The sequence below is a fragment of the Panthera pardus genome, unplaced genomic scaffold (assembly GCF_024362965.1).
Source record: "Panthera pardus isolate Hobbes unplaced genomic scaffold, ASM2436296v1 HiC_scaffold_15, whole genome shotgun sequence".
Taxonomy (NCBI): Eukaryota; Metazoa; Chordata; class Mammalia; order Carnivora; family Felidae; genus Panthera; species Panthera pardus.
Genome location: NW_026526710.1, coordinates 20107417 through 20124275, shown reverse-complemented (window position 1 = coordinate 20124275; position 16859 = coordinate 20107417). Strand labels below are relative to the sequence as shown.

The following is a 16859-nucleotide window of genomic DNA, read 5'->3' as shown; positions in this document are numbered from 1 at the left end:
TCAACAGTAAGATCAATAATAATAATAATAATAATAGGTACCAGGAGCCAGGCACCTTAAATACACAGTCCCTGAAACTCTTTGTAATATATTCTGCAGTTATCTCTGAGTGACTGATGAGGATACTGAGAGGTCAGAGAGACGAGAAAACGATAAGCACAGCCTAGAGCCAGGATACAAATTCAAAGTGATGCCGTTAACCACTATATTATCTCGCTTCCCGTTGAACCTCAAACAATCAAATAACCCAGTGGATATCTTGATTACAACAAATCATCATTTTTAGGGACCATGAAAAAAATTGGTCGAGGTGCTATGACACCTGGCCAAGACATGCTAGCACCTTTGCTGTGTTCTGTTCATGGGAAGCCAGTCACAGGTCCTGCCCACACTTAAGGAAAGGGCATCATGCAAGAATGTCACCTCCAAGAGGTGGGGAGCATGGGAGCCACCTTAGTGTCTTCCCACCCCACTCCCATCTACCATGAAGCACAGACATGATTGCTTATCTGTGTCGACCCAGCAGGAACCATAGACCTCCGTTAAAGCACGGGACAATGACCTCTTCTGGGGCCATGTCTATGACTTCCTATATCTCCCTGTTCCTCTGTCCTGGAGGCCTGGAATATATTACACACGCTCTATGAGTATTGGAGAAATTGAATTGGTTGCTATCCACATGTTTTAGACATTTTAGATATGGCGCCAGTAAGAAGAGGTCATATGTTATTTCACATTCCATGTACTTTGTTTCCAAATCCTAAAAGAAGGTCAGGCTGATTTTTAAAAATTAGCATTTTAGAAACTAGATCTTATTAATGCTTATTAGTGTAGTGTATCAGTCACCCAGCACTATAATAATGCTGAGTAACAAATAATCCCAAAACTCAGTCACTCAAAGCAACAAATGCCAATTTGCTCACCAGTCTGCAGGATGGTGCTTTCAGCTCGCTGTGGCTGAGTGATAGTCCTGGTTCAACCCTGCTCACTGTCACATCCGGGACCGGCAGGTTGTTGGCCGGGGTGACTCAACTTTGCTACCCACATTATTCACCTCCTTGCTGGGTCGAAAGGCTATCGAGGCACGCTCTGCCCGCGGCTCTACCACACAGGGGTTTACTTGATCTGTTGCTTCTGTCTCTTGCAGGAAACCAGGGAGTATGAGGTGTCCATTTAAGGAGAGCTACGCGTGAGAAGGGAACTCACAGATAGGAACTCAACTACACCTCCTCGAGAGATTCATCCAGAGACCACGCGGCATTTGATTGAAACCCCCAGAATGTTTTGTCCGTCTTTTCTTTAGAGTCTTTATGGAAGATTTCCTGTTTTTTTTTTTTCTTCGCTGTATTTATTATATTTAAAATTGAAATAGGGGTGGTTGGAGGTGTTGGAACTGCAGCCAGGTTCATGAGACAGCCTCGACTCTGAGGGCAGACAGAGGACCAGCAAAATGACCCACGTGGCGGCAGAGGGGAAAAAAGACACAAGCAGACGCTGGGTTTCTCCATCAGCAACGCCAGGCAATGGCGGCATCACATCAACCTCACGCATCTTTGGGGTCCACGCCCACGGTGCTTTTAGGACAAATCCAAGCCCAAGATTAGGTTGGAAAGGGTGTGTGTTGGTGGATTAACTCAGGTCGGACTGGAGCTTGAACAGGTCTGCTCCCAAACAAATCCTGGGGTCGCTCTTCTGATACTCTCCTCTTCTCCAAGGTCTTGCCACGGCCCCTCCCCCTCCCCCGGTCCTCCCGAAGACGGCAGAGGGGTTAACGTGACCATTCTCGCTTGCCACCCTGGCCTCGCCAGGGGCTGGCAGAATCAGAAAATGTTTCAGAGTAAATGAGAGACCTGAAAAAGCTGGTGAAGCGTGGGGGTGAGGGGGAACGTTGAGGGGACCCAGTTGATACAATGTTCTTTCCTGTGACGACTCCTTCAGTGGCGAAAGGGAAGGTTATTTATGCTGCAAGTGCCAGAGTCCATCACCTTGTTCTGCAAAGGCCACCCTCAAGCTGGGACAGTAGATCTGCGGGCTTTGGAGGCACAGGGAGCTTCACCCGCATGGTTACAAGGGTTTGTGCTGCAGGGGGAGGGACCACGTCCCGAAATCCTTAGGGAGGAGCTCTGTCTGTTTTCCTGGAATACTGCAACGCCGGAGCCTGCAAAATAAGGGAGACTCGCGTGCCCTGTTCCTCTAAAAAGTGTCAGAATAAACACCTGCAATCAAGGATTTTGGAAGGGAGGGTCCTATGAGAAGAAACTGTTTTTCTGTTCTCCGAGGCTCTGCCCAGATGTTGGACCGTGGCGTGAATGCTGACCGCGGAGGGGCAGGAAAACGGGAGCAGGGGATTTAAACCCACAACGGGATCCTGGTCATACAATTCGATCCCCACGGAGGACAGAAGGAGGAGTTTCAGGCGGGAAGGGAAACCCGAACGCCTCATTAATCACCTGCACATCTTCAGATTTTATCTGCGTCCTTTTGCTCCAACCCAGTGGGACTGGTGAGCGTGTGGCTCTCAGGAGACTTCTTCTCCAAATACTGAATAAAGAAAAGGCAATGGGTGAGGCTACGTGGAAGGAATAGTACGGGCAAGGTAGATTTGCCTCCCTGGACTGTCTCCTCCCTAGTGACGGCCGGTGGCTCAGAGAAAGACAGCCCCCGTGCTTTCGGAGCCCACGTTGGCACCCTCCCACACTCCCCAGAATCGTTTTATGTCAGCTGGTTTTCAAACAAGAAGAGAGCTCTCGGCTGCCATGCCATTGAGAGAATGGTGGAGTCCATATTTTGGTTAGCTTGTCTAGACAGCTCTGGACCAGGCTAGGGCAGTTGACTTTGACATAGCCTTCTCCCGGCGAGACACCTGGGGTTCCATCTTGGGGGAATCAGAGGCCCAATACTTTCTCCTTCTGCCAGAAAAGAATCCTGCTTATATGCTCCTTAAGGCATGCATCCTGATGCACAGCAAGAGATCATTAAAGGCTGCCTTCCAGCCACCCAAAACCCACCCCACTTTATGCAAAACAAAAACCCAGAGGAGAGTCATTCCAGATCATCAGTAGGCAACCGTCATGTTTGGAGATGGCCCAACAATGCAAACAAGGCGACCTTTTTTTTTTTTAAAGGGCAGAATCCAATCTTATGCTTTTGTTTCTGTTTGATGCTTATTCTAACCCTAACTCTGGGTCCTCTGGAAGGAAGAACTCGATTAATGATATTTAATTTTAGAGCATACTATGGTTACATGGAAACTAAACATTTGCCTTTCATCAAGACTGACAAAATATGAAATCCTTCTTGGCTGTTGAGGGATAGAAAGGTGTTGGTTTTTGTTGTTGTTTTTTTTTCAGGATACCGGTGTCTTAGTTCTGTCTTAGTGGTACAGCACATAGAACCATGTTTTAAACATTTATTTTCATCTAAAGATGGATCGTGTGAGCTTGGCAATGTACAGTGTGACTGAAAAGGCAGGTTGGTGTCTGTTTTTCTTTTTAGAATACCTGAATGTGTGTTTGTAAAGGTAAAAAGATAAAAATAGTGCCAAAAATGTACCATGCGTCTCATTTAGGCTCATACACGTCTGTTTTTATAAGGTCGATGTTAAAACCCATCAGGATTCAATATTTTTGAACGGGATACAATCTTGAGCAACTCGAGAACCAACCCACGGGACCTTTCCTACAAGCCCCTCTTTGTTTTCAAAACAGTGGGGAAATCGTTTACAGAGATTTCAAGGTTCAAAGAATGCATGTGATGGTGTGTATTACATGCTAATTCATATAAGCTGTATCTGTCAGCTACCGCCCTGTGCTTTACAAACACACACACTCGATCCTCTTTGGCTTGGAGCTCATCTTTTTGCTTTTTGGGGAGGGGGGGATGGGGAGGAGTAGAATTATTTAGCCAACAGAAGTACTCTGGTTGCTACGTGAGGGCCGTCCTTACTTGGTTCCACAGACATGCTTTAAATAAGATCTTTTGCAGCCAGCTCCTTGGAAAGCCTACGGAGCCTCAGGCTGATAGCTTTGGCAACTGCCAAACTGCCCAGCAGGAAGCAAGTGGCCGCATCATCAGGATGGTTGTATAAGCAGAAGTGACTTGGTAAATGTATGGGTAGATTTAGGCTGAATGTGAGCCTCGGGCAAAAAATGACCTTTCTTTGGAGTAAATCCAAAGGGTATGACTTTCCTATGCCCTTGAGTCGTCATGGGGGGGGGGGGGGGGGCTTCGAGGTCAGAGATTACGGAATGTTGTCCAGCACCCTCAATGGTAGGCTTTCACCTGGGACGTTTTCATTTTCATTTTATCCCCAAACAGAAGAAAAAGCAAAACAAACTTTCTAAGCTAGAATAATGAAGTCAAGTCATTTTCCACTTTGTATATATTGATGCTAATAAAACAAATGAAAAAGAGGCAAATCTATAGGGTTTTTGTTACGAAAACACTCCAGGATGGCCTCAAGGGGGTCGGGGGTCGGGGAGGGTTCTGGTGTCTGGGGATTGGGTTGGGGTCACACCTGCTGCCACTTTGATTGACAGGACAGGCTGCCGACTTGGGAATGCTTCCAGAATATTGGGGGAATGTTCGGAACAAGACAGGACAGCAGCTGTCATCAGACATACTCAACGTGGGCTGCCATGACAAAGAGACAGGAGGCTTAGACAACACGGGGTTACATCTTACAGTTCTGGGGGCTGGAAGTCCAAGATCATGGTGCTGACCGATTCAGTTCCTGGTGAGAGCTCTCCTCCTTGCCTGCAGATAACCTTCTCTCTCTGTCCTCTTCTTATACAGCAACACTCCTCAGGGATTAGGGCTCCACTCTTATGACTTCATTTACCCTTCATAACCACCTAAAAGGCCCTGTCTCCATTGGGGATTAGGACTTAAACATATTTATTGGGGGTGGGACACCATTCAGCCCATCGTTTCACCCCTGGCCCCCCAAAATTCACATCCTTCTCTTAGGCAAAATATATCCATTCCATCCCAACACCCCCAAAGTCTTAACCCGTTCCAGCATCCGCTGTAAAATCTTAAAGCCCAAAGTCTCATCTAAATATCGAAATCAGGTATGGGTCACCCTGGGGCAAATTCCCCTCAAGCTGTGAAGCTATGGAACTCAACAAATTATGTCTTTCCATACAATGGTGGGACAGGCATAAGATAGACATTGCCATTCTAGAAAGGGCAATTCACTTCCTCTCTCTGCCCCTTTCCCGCTCATGCTGTCTCTCTCTCTCAAAAATGAACTTTAAAACAATTTTTTAAACAAAAAAAGAATTCAGAAGGAAGAAAGGGATGACTGATGGATCCCAAGTAAATCCAAAACTTAGCAAGACAAATGCCATTAGATTTTAAGGCTCAAGAATAATCTTCTTTGGTCCAGTGTTCTGCCTAACAGGCCCACTGGGGTGGTAGCATCATCCCCAAGGCTCTGGGGGGTAGGGGACAGCCCCATCCACTCAGCTCTCTACAGGGGTGGTCTCACTCCTGAGGCCCTGAGTGGAGTCATTCTGGCAGAAAGCAGAGACACGGCCCCGCCCTATGAAACCAACGGGGAAACAGATTTGCCTCCTGGACCAGTGGTGAGAGTGAGAGTGTGGGGACCCCTGAATCATCTCCAGGGTCCTTCTTTGCTTCCCTTGAGGAACAGCACACTCTAACAGCTGGGTAGCTGTACGGTCAGACCCTGTGGAACCCAAGAAATATCACAGCCCTTCCTTCATCCCGTCCGATTGGCTCTCACCCCTTTGTGGTTCAAACGGGCAGTGTCTACACATATCATGCCATCATCTGCATTCCTGGCTTCTGCAGAGATGACTGGTTAAACTGAGCCTCGCCCACGATCTCTTCAACTAATGGTTGTTCAGCCACACCTATACCGTTCTCTTCCGGCCAAGCATTCTCATTTTTCTGCAACATGGACAGGCTGAGAATCCTGCACCCTTTATCCGTCGCTCACGCCTTCCCTCTCCTTTTGCGTTTTACTGTAAGACGTCAGGAGGAATCCGGCTGTTCCTCCAACACTTTGCCCTGAAATCTTTGCAGCTGAATCTCAACCTCATTGCTTCCAAGTTCTACCTTCCTAGGAAACGCTAGAACACAGTCCAGCAGAGTTCTGTGCCACTTTATCCCAAGGATTACCTTTCTTCCAGTTTCCGAGAACACGGTCCTCATTTCTGCCTGAGAGCTCAGGAGAATGGCGTTGGCCGTCCATTTTTTTTTACTAACATTTATTCACGGCGGTGTAGGCTTTCTCTAGCTTGCATCTCAAAACCCCTCCAGCCTCTACCCATGACTGAGTTCCAAAGCTGCTTGCACATTCGTTTTCCATTGTTACTCATGAACTGGAAAGATCCTGGCGGGAAATAAACTAACGGAGCCCAAAGAAGACAATTTGACCCAAATGTGACTCCAAAATTGCTTTCCCTGAATCCTTCAAGTTCAATTTGCTCTCCAGCGACTGAGCAGAGGATCAAGGGGTGAGGAATAAGGGAAGGATGGAAGATGATTCTATCCACCGACAGTCTTTCCTCTGACCCAAAATGCCACAAAATACTGAGCACCAAAAAAAAAAAAAAAGAGAGTGGAAAAGTCAACTGTTTTGTAACTGTATTGGTTGTGAAACAGAGATCAGGAAAAACACATTCAAATGTCCCTCGAGAGCCTGGTGATGGCAAACTCCCATGAGTGGGTCAGAATCCTGCTTATTTATTTAAAAACTCGGCTCTTGGGGTGCCTGGGTGGCTCAGTTAAGCGTTTGACTTCGGCTCAGGTCATGATCTCACAGCTCGTGGGTTCAAGCCCCACGTCGGGCTCTGTGCTGACAGCTCAGCATCTGGAGCCTGCTTCAGATTCTGTCTCTGTCTTTCTGCCCCTCTCCTGCTCATTCATGCTCTCTCTCTCTCTCTCTCTGTCTCAAATATAAAATAAAACATTAAAAAAAAATCAGCTCTTGGAGAGGTGCCATAGTGGCTCACTGAGCTCATTGAGTTCTTTGAGCTCATTGAGCGTCCAACTCTTGATTTCAGCTCAGGTCATAATCCCAGGATCATGGGATCGAGCCCCGTGTCAGGCTCTGCACTGAGCACACAGCCTGCTTAAGATTCTCTCTCTCTCTCTCTCTCTCTCTCTCTCTCTCTCTGTCACTCTGCTCCTCTCCCCTACTTGCACTCTCTCTCTCTAAAATAAAAAAACAATCAGCTATTAGAATGTTCACCTCGAGTTAGAAGGTGAAGGGGTAAGAGATCATTGCTACCAGCCTAATGGGGAGGACAAGCCTGGCTGAGCTGAAATAAACATAGCTTTAAAAAAATCATCAGAGGGGCACCTGGGTGGCTCAGTCGGTGGAGCGTCCGACTTCGGCTCAGGTCATGATCTCGCGGTCCGTGAGTTCGAGCCCCGTGTCGGGCTCTGTGCTGACAGCTCGGAGCCTGGAGCCTGTTTCAGATTCTGTGTCTCCCTCTCTCTGACCCTCCCCCGTTCATGCTCTGTCTCTCTCTCTCTCTCTGTCAATAATAAATAAACATTAAAAATTTAAAAAAAATCATCAGAAATATGAGATACAAAAGTACCCAAATGAATGAAATTTTGGAAGGAGGCAAGCCCTTCCTAGAACAGAGGAGTTTCATGTCTATTCATGTCTCTGAGAGCACGGTGAAAATGGGAGCAAAGCCACCATGGCAAGAGTGAGGAGACAAAGAGCTGCTTTGAAAAAAAAATTCAGGGGCACCTGGGTGGTTGAACGTCTACCTGACTCTTGATTTTGGCTCAGGTCTTGATGCCAGGGTCATGGGATAGAGCCCTGCATCGGGCTCTGTGCTGAGTGTGGAGTTGGCTCGGGATGCTTTCTCTCTCTCTCTTCCTCTGTCCCTCGCCCCTGCTCGATCTCAATCTCTCTCTCTCTCTCTCTCTCTCAATAAAGAATAAAAAAATAAAAATAAATAAAAACAAAATTTACTGGCTGCATGTGGCATGGGTGACACATAAGAACCCCAAAAACATCGGGGCACCTGGTGTCTCAGTCGGCTGAGCGTCCAACTTCGGCTCAGGTCATGATCTCTTGGTTCGTGGGTTTAAAGTGCGAGTCGGGCTCTGTGCCGACAGCTCGGAGCCTAGAGCCTGCTTCGGATTCTGTGTCTCCCTCTCTCTCTCTGCCCCTCCCCTGCTCAAGCTCTGTCTCTCTGTCTCTCAACAATAAGTAAATGTTTAAAACAAAAGATTTAAAAAAATAAATAAAAATAAAGCATAAAACAGGGGTGCCTGGGTGGCTCAGTCGGTTGAGTCCGACTTCGGCCCAGGTCACGATCTCACGGTTCGTGGGTTTGAGCCCTGCGTCGGGCTCTGTGCTGACCGGTTGCTCAGAGCCTGGAGCCTGCTTCAGATTCTGTGTCTCCTTCTCTCTCTGCCCCTCCCCCACTCACGCTTTGTCTCACTCTGTTTCTCAAAAATAAATAAATGTAAAAAAATAATAATAAAATAAAATTTAAAAACATAAAAAGAATCCCAAGAAACGCCAGCCACAAAGCCAGTCGGTGCCCAGCCCCCAGCTCTATCCCCTAGGACCTTCCTGGTGGAACTCATGGCTCGTGGCAAAGGCTGGGGGCAGGGCAGGAGAGCTGGGGTGGGGGGATATCCCTCTGTGCCCACGAAGGCAGTCACTGCAGGACGAATTGAAATCCGTGCCATCCCATGTGGCCTTCAGAAGAACTTCCTCCTAAAGATCCCAACCAGTCAGAGATGCTCCTGTCACTCTTCTCAAGTCGCCTCGTCTGTCGTGCGTTCATTCGGACTGCTGATGCCTCCCAGGCGGTGGGTTTGTTCAAACGGAAACTCAAGAGGAGCATAATGCACTGGGGTCGTATTTAACAAGTAGGGAAGACTCATACGTCCGAATCCGATGAAAACACTGCTCCCACCTTACCGCATCCTCACGGTACAAGTGTCACATTTTGATTTGCTTCACCAACCAACCATGTTGCATGCACCAGGGACGTCTTTGAAACGTATAGGGTCGTTGACAAAGTAGCCAGAAGTTTACCATGTACGCACCGTGGATGATGAGGGAGGGAGGGAGAGCGCCCCATCCACGAGAGGCGGTGCGGTCTGACGGTCAAGTACCCCTGTTCCGGAGCCGGCGAGGCTGGGCTCCTAGCCCAGCTCTGGGCTTGCCAGCTGTGCGACCTTGAGCAAGGGACTTAGCCCCCGACTGCGTCTGTCCCCCCATCCATGAAACGAGAACAACGGGTTGCTGTGTTGGGAGCCCAACGAGTTAATACAGACGAAGGGCTCGGGTCAGTGCCCTCACAGGTCGGTGCCTGTCCCGGCCGATGAGCTCATGCTTCGTCTTTGCTGTGGCCAGTCCTGGGCCAGGGGCTGGGGCTACGGTGGAGGCTATGACACGGTCCTCGCCCGCTTGGACCTTCGCATCTCGATGGAAGACAGGCCCGAATCAACGAACTGCACAAAGTAATACGTGAACACGAGCCAAGAAGGAAAAGGGCAGGGATGCGCCAGGCGGCATCGTGACTGGGGCCGAGCCGGCAAGCGGGGGATTTTTTAACGGGGGTCCAGGGGGTGAATAGAGTGGTGGGGGGATGTTGGGGAAAGCATCGGGGCAAGAGGGAGCACGTGGAGGGAGGACGACGGGAGCCTGGCACCTCTGATGGACAGCTCTTGTGGCCGCAGCTGGGCAGCTGCAGGGAGGAGGGGGGCTGGGGCCGATCTCCAAGGCAAGCCTCAGAGAGACCCAACTGGACGTCTGTGTGCAGTGCTCCCTCGGGTGGCCACCTGGAGAATCCAATCCAAGGTCTGGGTGCTTCTCAAGGACTGGGGGGCCATTTATCTCAGGGACAACACAGTGCCAACGGAGAAAGGGTTATCGTTTTCCATTATAAAAAACAGAAGGGTGGGCTTCTGGAAGGTCCCCTGGGGAGAAGCTTCTTGGGGACAGGGGAGGGAGGGGACAGGGCTGGAAGGACCATGGTGGGGCTGTCACTCAATCAGTTCTAGAATGGAGAGTCCCAGGAAGGAAAGGCAAGGTGATAAAAGGTCAGAGTGCATCCAGGGTGACTGGAGAACCAAGGTTCTGCTTCCCAGGCCTGGCTGCCCTGTAGGTTGAGAACCATAATGGGGACACAGAGCCTCCCTTGAGATCAGAACCCACCCTCACCAGCAGAGATGCTTCAGACACACGGCGGGATGGACCGCCCCGGGGCCAGGAGGCAGAGCCATAAAGAACCGACCAAGGGAATCCCGCCGGGATAATACAGTAATCATAATTAATACTAATAGTAAGTAGCAATAATAGTAGCTGGCCTTTGCTGGTTGCTCCCTGGTTCCTGTCGTTTTGTTTTCTACATTTTAAATACACTTTTCCTTTTAGAATAGTTGAGGGATGGCTGAGGTACTCGGTGCACTGTGATATCCCACTCATTCCTGAGAGTAAGGACACTGTGATCACTATCCTCTCACAGATGTGGTACCCGAGGCTCAGAGAGGCTGTCCCTCGCCCGAATTCGCACCTCTGGTACACGAGGCCCGGGGGCCCCGGAGGTGTAGCCCCTGCTTGAGGTCCAGGGTAGGAAAGATGGAAAGCCAGCCTCCACCCAGGGCACCCAGGACCAAAGAGGGCTCCCTTAGCCCGTGGACACCCTGAGAGCAGGGACTCAGGAGGAGTGTGTCTGCATTTGGCAGCTGCTAAGGGCTGAACCTCTGCGTTTGGATTTTGGCTCAATCTGTGATTAACAGCTTGTCAGGATAAGGAGCCCAGATGGACGGGAGAATCGCTACATCACTGTGGAGCGCCCCAGGATGGGGCCTCTACGTCCTAAAAGGGGGAGGAGACGTTGCTGACTGTCCTACATGAGATAGAATGTTGGGGCAGACACTAACAAGGAAAGGACCCATCCCACATCTATTCCTCTGCTCTTTGCTAACAGAACCCCGGTTTTGTTCAGAGCAGCGATGAACCCGTCCTCAAACAATGGGGTGTGGCTGGTTTCAATTAGGATCGTTCTGTTACCCATTTTCCCATCCTTACTTGGCTGCTAGGGTCGTTCCTCTGACCCTTTTGGAGCCATGAGCCTTGGCAGAGGTTGGCTTGGCGTGTCTGTGTGTGTGTGTGTGTGTGTGTGTGTGTGTTTGTGTGTGTGTGCGCGCGTGTGTGCGTGTGTGGCCGGGAAGGCTGCAAGACACCGTTTTCGTGGTAAAAGGGGACAGACACACCGGCTAGGGCACCAGCTCCCCTGTTCCTCACACCTCGAACCCAGTCATGATGCCAGTGGCCATTTTGCAAGGGAAGTGCCCAGCAGGGGAAGGAGAGCGACACAGTAAAGATGGGGGGGCGGGGGTAGAAAACCCCAGGCCTCTGACGGATGGTGCCAACATCATCCTACCTGACCCCCATAATTCATGAAATCAGCCCCACAAATTGTGAAATGCCAGCGATGGCTCTTCACGTCCTGCAACAGCATACACAGAGAAGACAGCTCCTCAAAGGGGAACCCGAAAACAAAGATAAGGCATGAATGCCAGTTTCTGGAAAGTTCTACCAACTCTTCAGATCTTGTGCCCTACCAATCTCCCATCCCAAGTTTCTCGCCCTTCCTCCCCCCTCCTCCTCCTCCTCTCCCTCTCTCTCTCTCCCCGTGTTACAACTCTGTCCAAGATTTACTAATCCTTTGCACTAAAAAACAGCATAGGATAGAAACACTGGTTTCAACACGAATTGCATGGCTTAAAAGTTTTAAAGACCTACTTTTCGTTTCCTTTGCATTTATAGTAGTACACGTTTCTATTTGCACTCAACTGAGACATTCGCATTCCGCAATGATGCCGTTCCCACTGCTCGCAATAGTGGTGTGGGGCACGCGGGAGGCGCCCAGGGCTTGCTTGAAGGAACGACCGTCACTCCACACAGCAGCTCAGGGTATGGCCAGTGGGCCCGGCGTGCCGGGTCTCTTTCCGCCACCAGATGGCAGCCTCAGCATGGCTTTCCCGAAGGCCTCTGGCGTCCTAAAGATAGTCCCCCTTCACTTCCTCAAAAGGTTTATTTTCTTTGGACAGAATCCTCTGGTGAAATGGATTGGTTCCCATACGATGGAATTCCATGTTGAAAGTGAGCGGGCCGCCCTTCATCCTGGCCAGAGAAACAGACACTAGCATCACTGTTCACCTTGTCCTTGACCATGAAAGACAAAGCAAAACAAAACAAAAAAACCCAAAAGCAAAAAACAAAACAAACCAAAAAGCCAAGTATGTTACAGGCTTGCCTTGGACCCAGGGCTCATAGAGCGTCTCCCTCAACTCAGCACCAGGGCCAAGCCCACAGAAGATTTTATTTTGAGTGGGGAGGGGCAGAGGGAGCAGGGGAGAGAATCCCAAGCAGATAACGGCGGAGCCCAGCGCAAGGCTCAAATTCATGAATCGTGAGATCGTGACCTGAGCCAAAAATCAAGAGTCAGACGCTTAATCAACTTGAGCCCCCCCAGATGCCCCCAGAAGATTTTTAAAAGAATCTACATGGTACTAATATTCTCTCCAGGGGACTGAATGGGAGGCATACCACAAGGCATGGCACTCAAGGAAACTTCTTTAAAACCCTCTGTGCCCATTTCTGTCCCAAGGGTCCCACATTGCCAAGGAGGAATTCCGTCTCTGCTCCCTCCCTAAACTTCAGGGCGTTCCCGTTACCAAAGCTGTGGCCTCCTGTTCACTATCCACATCCCCTATCCTGACATTTTCCTTCCTTCCACACAGGGTTACTGCACTTAGAACATAAAAGGCAGGGCACCCAGTTACATTTGAAAATCAGAGATAAAACACACACACACAGGGGCGCCTGGGTGGCTCAGGCGGTTAAGCGTCCGACTTGGGCTCAGGTCATGATCTCACGTTTTGTGGGTTCGAGCCCTGCATCAGGGTCTGTGCTGACAGCTCAGAGCCTGGAGCCTACGTCAGACTCTGTGTTTCCCTCTCTCTCTTCCCCTCCCCTCTTCACACTCTGTCTCTTTCTCTCTCAAAAATAAAGATTAAAAAAAAATTTACACACACACACACAGAAATCTCTGCTATAATTATGTGCTGAGTCTATGGGCACCTTATCATTGGGTCAGAGATTCCATGATTAGTTCAAAGATGATCCCATGACCCAAGCTGGACCACTGGGAAAGTACAATATTTGGGACATACTTATGCTAAAATGTATTCCTCCTGGGGCGCCTAGGTGGCTCAGTGGGTTAAGCATCCAACTCTTGGTTTCCGCTCAGGTCATGATCTCACATTCGTGGGTTTGAGCTCCGCATCTGGCTCTGTGCTGACAGCACAGAGCCTGCTTGGGATTCTCTCTCTCTCTCTCTCTCTCTCTCTCTCTCTCTCTCTCTCCTTCTCTCTTTGTCTCTCTCTGTCTCTCTCTCTCTCAAAAATAAGTAAGTAAATAAATAAATAAATAAATAAACTTTAAAAAATAAAATAAAAACACAATGTGTTCCTTCTTTGTGTAAAATCCAAATTTAACTGTTTTATCAATGAACTCTACCTCCTTCTTATATGAAAGCCATGTGTGCCTTTTCACTCCCTTATTCCCCAGCCTGCAGGATCTTCCTTGGTCCTCAACCTTTCTAGAAGACAGGGTTAGAGGGAAGTGTAGAGTTTAGCCTTCTAGGTGGCTCACAAATGCAACATATTCATTTCCCTTGTAACCTTGTTGCTTCATTGCCTGCGAGGTGTTACGCATGAATAAAATCGCACTTGCAGATTGTAACGACTCACACCCCACACTGGGCAGGTAAGCAAGTCAATAACCTTTCTCAAGCCCTCTGAGGTCCACAGCCTTGAAACATTCATGTTTACTGTTTAGCGGGTAGCCTTCTACACCATATCCTTTGCTCTTAAAAACACACAGGAGAGGTTTTGTGTTCCTCAAAAGAAATCATTATCTACCTGGCTTCCCGCCTCCTCTCCCCCCCCCCACCCCGCCCAACTTAATATATCTATCTGCATTTCAACCTCCCTCCCTATATTTGTGTCTCTATCTCTGCATCTATGTACATCTATCTCCATATATCTCGATCTCTATTTATATCTCTATATCTAGAGAGAGAGGGAGAGGGGACCTATCTCTTCCAGACATCTCGCAGGTCATTCCACAAAGCTCCAACTCATCTTTCCTGACGCTGAATAGCCCACCGTGTGCTGCCTGCGTCACACTTTAAGCCATTTATCCCACAGAAATACAAGGCACCACGGGAAAGATTTCGGTGCCAGGTTGTTTACCGCGGCCGAGTTTGTTGTGACAAAAAGCTAAAAAGAATATAGGACACTCAGTAGGAAACCTTCATGCTTGTTTATCTTAGAAGGCTTTGCCACGGGCTCTGGAATCCCTCTCCTCTTAGCAGCCAAGTTCTAACCTGGGGTACTCCAGCACCCCCCCCCCCACCCAGGGAGGGAGACATCTTCCACCTGCACATCTTCACAATGGATATTTAAAGCCTCACTCTGCCTCCCCCTCCCCCCCCCCCCCCCGGTCCATTCCACCCCTCTCCCTCCTACGGTCCTCCTTCCTTTCAATTACTTTCTACTGGAAAATTCTTGGAGAGGTTTATATAATTACAGTGATTTCACCGGGGGCACCTGGCTGGCTGAGTCCGTGGAGCGCGCGACTCTTGGCCTCAGGGTTGTGAGTTCAAGCCCCATGCTGGGGTGTGGAGCCTACTTAAATAAGTAAATAAAAATAAAACGATTTCCCCCAAGTAAGGATAAGAGCTGAGCTTTTATACTGATATCACAGCCAAGCAATTGTATGCCTCTTGAGGAAGACGCTGGTCCATTCTGGCTTACGCCCCAACATTTTCCAAAAGGAGGGACCGTTGCTCATGTCAGACATTCCACATGCGGGTTGTAATGGAAATCCGGGCTCTCTTCTCCTGGCGACGGCTTCCCAGTTTTCTTTTGAGAAACCAGCAAGAGAGGGGCTCTCTCTCAGTCCATGTGCTTGGATGGAGGGCCCTGCTTTCGGACACTCTGAGTACCTGACCACAGTCTGGCCAGTCGGATTCCATGATTAGCTCAGAGATGGTCACATACGCCAAGCTGGGCCAACGGGAAGATGGCCCACTCTGTGGAGTCGCCAGGCAAGTGTGCCTGGACCTGCCCAGCAGCCACCTCGCTGTCCCCTGGGTTGAGTATGAGAATATAAAGGAGAAAAAGGAGCAAGTAAGCCCAGGCCAGGGGCACCTGGCTGGCTCAGTCAGTACAGCATTCGAGACTCTTGATCTCTGTATTATAAGCTCCAGCCCCATGTTGGATGTAGAGGTTACTCAACAAGAAAATCTTTTTAAAAAAGAAAAGAAAAGAAAACCAGAGCCCTGAAATGGGTAAAGACAGATTCTTGTGACACTGTTGGGGATCTGGATCCAACTGGGTCGAAATGAGACCTACTACCTCTTGCTTTTGCAAAATCACATAAACCCAACCTTCTCTTTGGGATGAAGCCAACTGAGTTGGGTTTCTGTTCCTCAAAACTGAGAGGTATTACTAACCGAACATTATCTGTGTTTTAGGGAATTGAGAAAATACATCATGTGTGTGACTGTGTGTTCCCCCCCCCGCCCCACACACACACAGCTATTAAGAATCTAGTCTTAAGGGCACCAGGGGGAGCTTAGTCAGTTAAGCGTCCGAGTCTTGCTCTCAAGGTTGTGAGTTCAAGCCCCTCGTTTGTCTCCATGCTGGGCGTAAAGCCTTAAAAAAAAATCTTGTCATAGTCACAAAATATTTATATATATCTGAAAATTGCAATATTTATGTAATGTACAGACAATTCTATTTCGAGCAATAACTCTGACACCCCTAACGGTTCAAGACCCAAGGGCAAGAATTAAATATTCTATGTCTGGAAGTGTCAGCGAGGTATTCCTGAAAGCAACCCTCAACCAATGAGGGTTGGAGTTGGGGATTAAAGCTGGGGAAATTTCCCCCAACTTTCACTTCCTTTGGGAAGGAGAACCCTTTTTTTTTTAATGTTTATTTATTTTTGAGAGAGAGAGAGAGACAGAGCACGAGCCGGGGAGGGGTAGAGAGAGAGGGAAACACAGAATCTGAAGCAGGCTCCAGGCTCCGAGCTGTCAGCACAGAGCCGGACGCGGGGCTCGAACCCATGAACCGTGAGATCATGACCTGAGCCGAAGTCGGACACTCAACCGACTGAGCCACCCGGCCCCCCCCCCCACCCCAGGGAAGGACAATTCTTGACTCAAGATCTCTTTCTGGAGAGCCCCAACAGGGAAAGCTACATCCAATCTCAGGCGAAACAGAGCCCACCCACACCCCCAGACTAAGAACCCCTGTTCTAGATGACCACACATCTGTCAAGAGTTGCTCACTGATGAACAACCTGATGTGGTATGTTAGTGACCCGCTTCAAAAAAACACGCCAAATTTACAAAACCCTGTAACTCATCAGATGCTGAACGTTTGCCCGTGTCCCTAGGGCACAGGTGGGCTTGCTCGGGGGGGGGGGGGGGGGGGTGTGATTTATTGCTTCCTGCTAATTCTGCCCATCCCCTCAATGTGCAAAAACTCCTTCTTACTATTTCAATCCAACGGATCGCTCTGCTCACTAGAAAGAGTCCTGAAAGAGAGGCTCCTTCCCAACCCACTGAGCCTCACTTTCTGTCTCCTGTCCCGTTTAGAAGAGGGACAGCGATAGGAACGGCCTGATGGTAAATGGCGAGGGTTCTACGCAGGCAGGCGTGGCTCCACTACTGAATTGCCCTGGGACTTTGGCCAGTGGCCTCAGTTTCTTCATCTGTAAAATGGGGCTGGTATAACTCCTCTGTCTGAATGAATGAATGAAT

General features: G+C 49.1%; 1 protein-coding gene across 3 annotated transcripts in view; it reads left to right on the top strand.

Moving 5' to 3' along the window:
• Nucleotides 1–4412, top strand: part of SEZ6L (seizure related 6 homolog like) — a 177188-nt gene extending 172776 nt beyond the window's left edge. For all 3 annotated transcript variants that reach the window (XM_053902223.1, XM_053902224.1, XM_053902222.1), the window contains one exon: nt 1148–4412. In XM_053902223.1, coding sequence (XP_053758198.1) covers nt 1148–1177 — 30 coding nt within the window. In that variant the 3' untranslated portion in view covers nt 1178–4412. The remainder of the gene's footprint in view (nt 1–1147) is intronic.
• The last annotated feature ends 12447 nt before the right edge of the window (nt 4413–16859 follow it).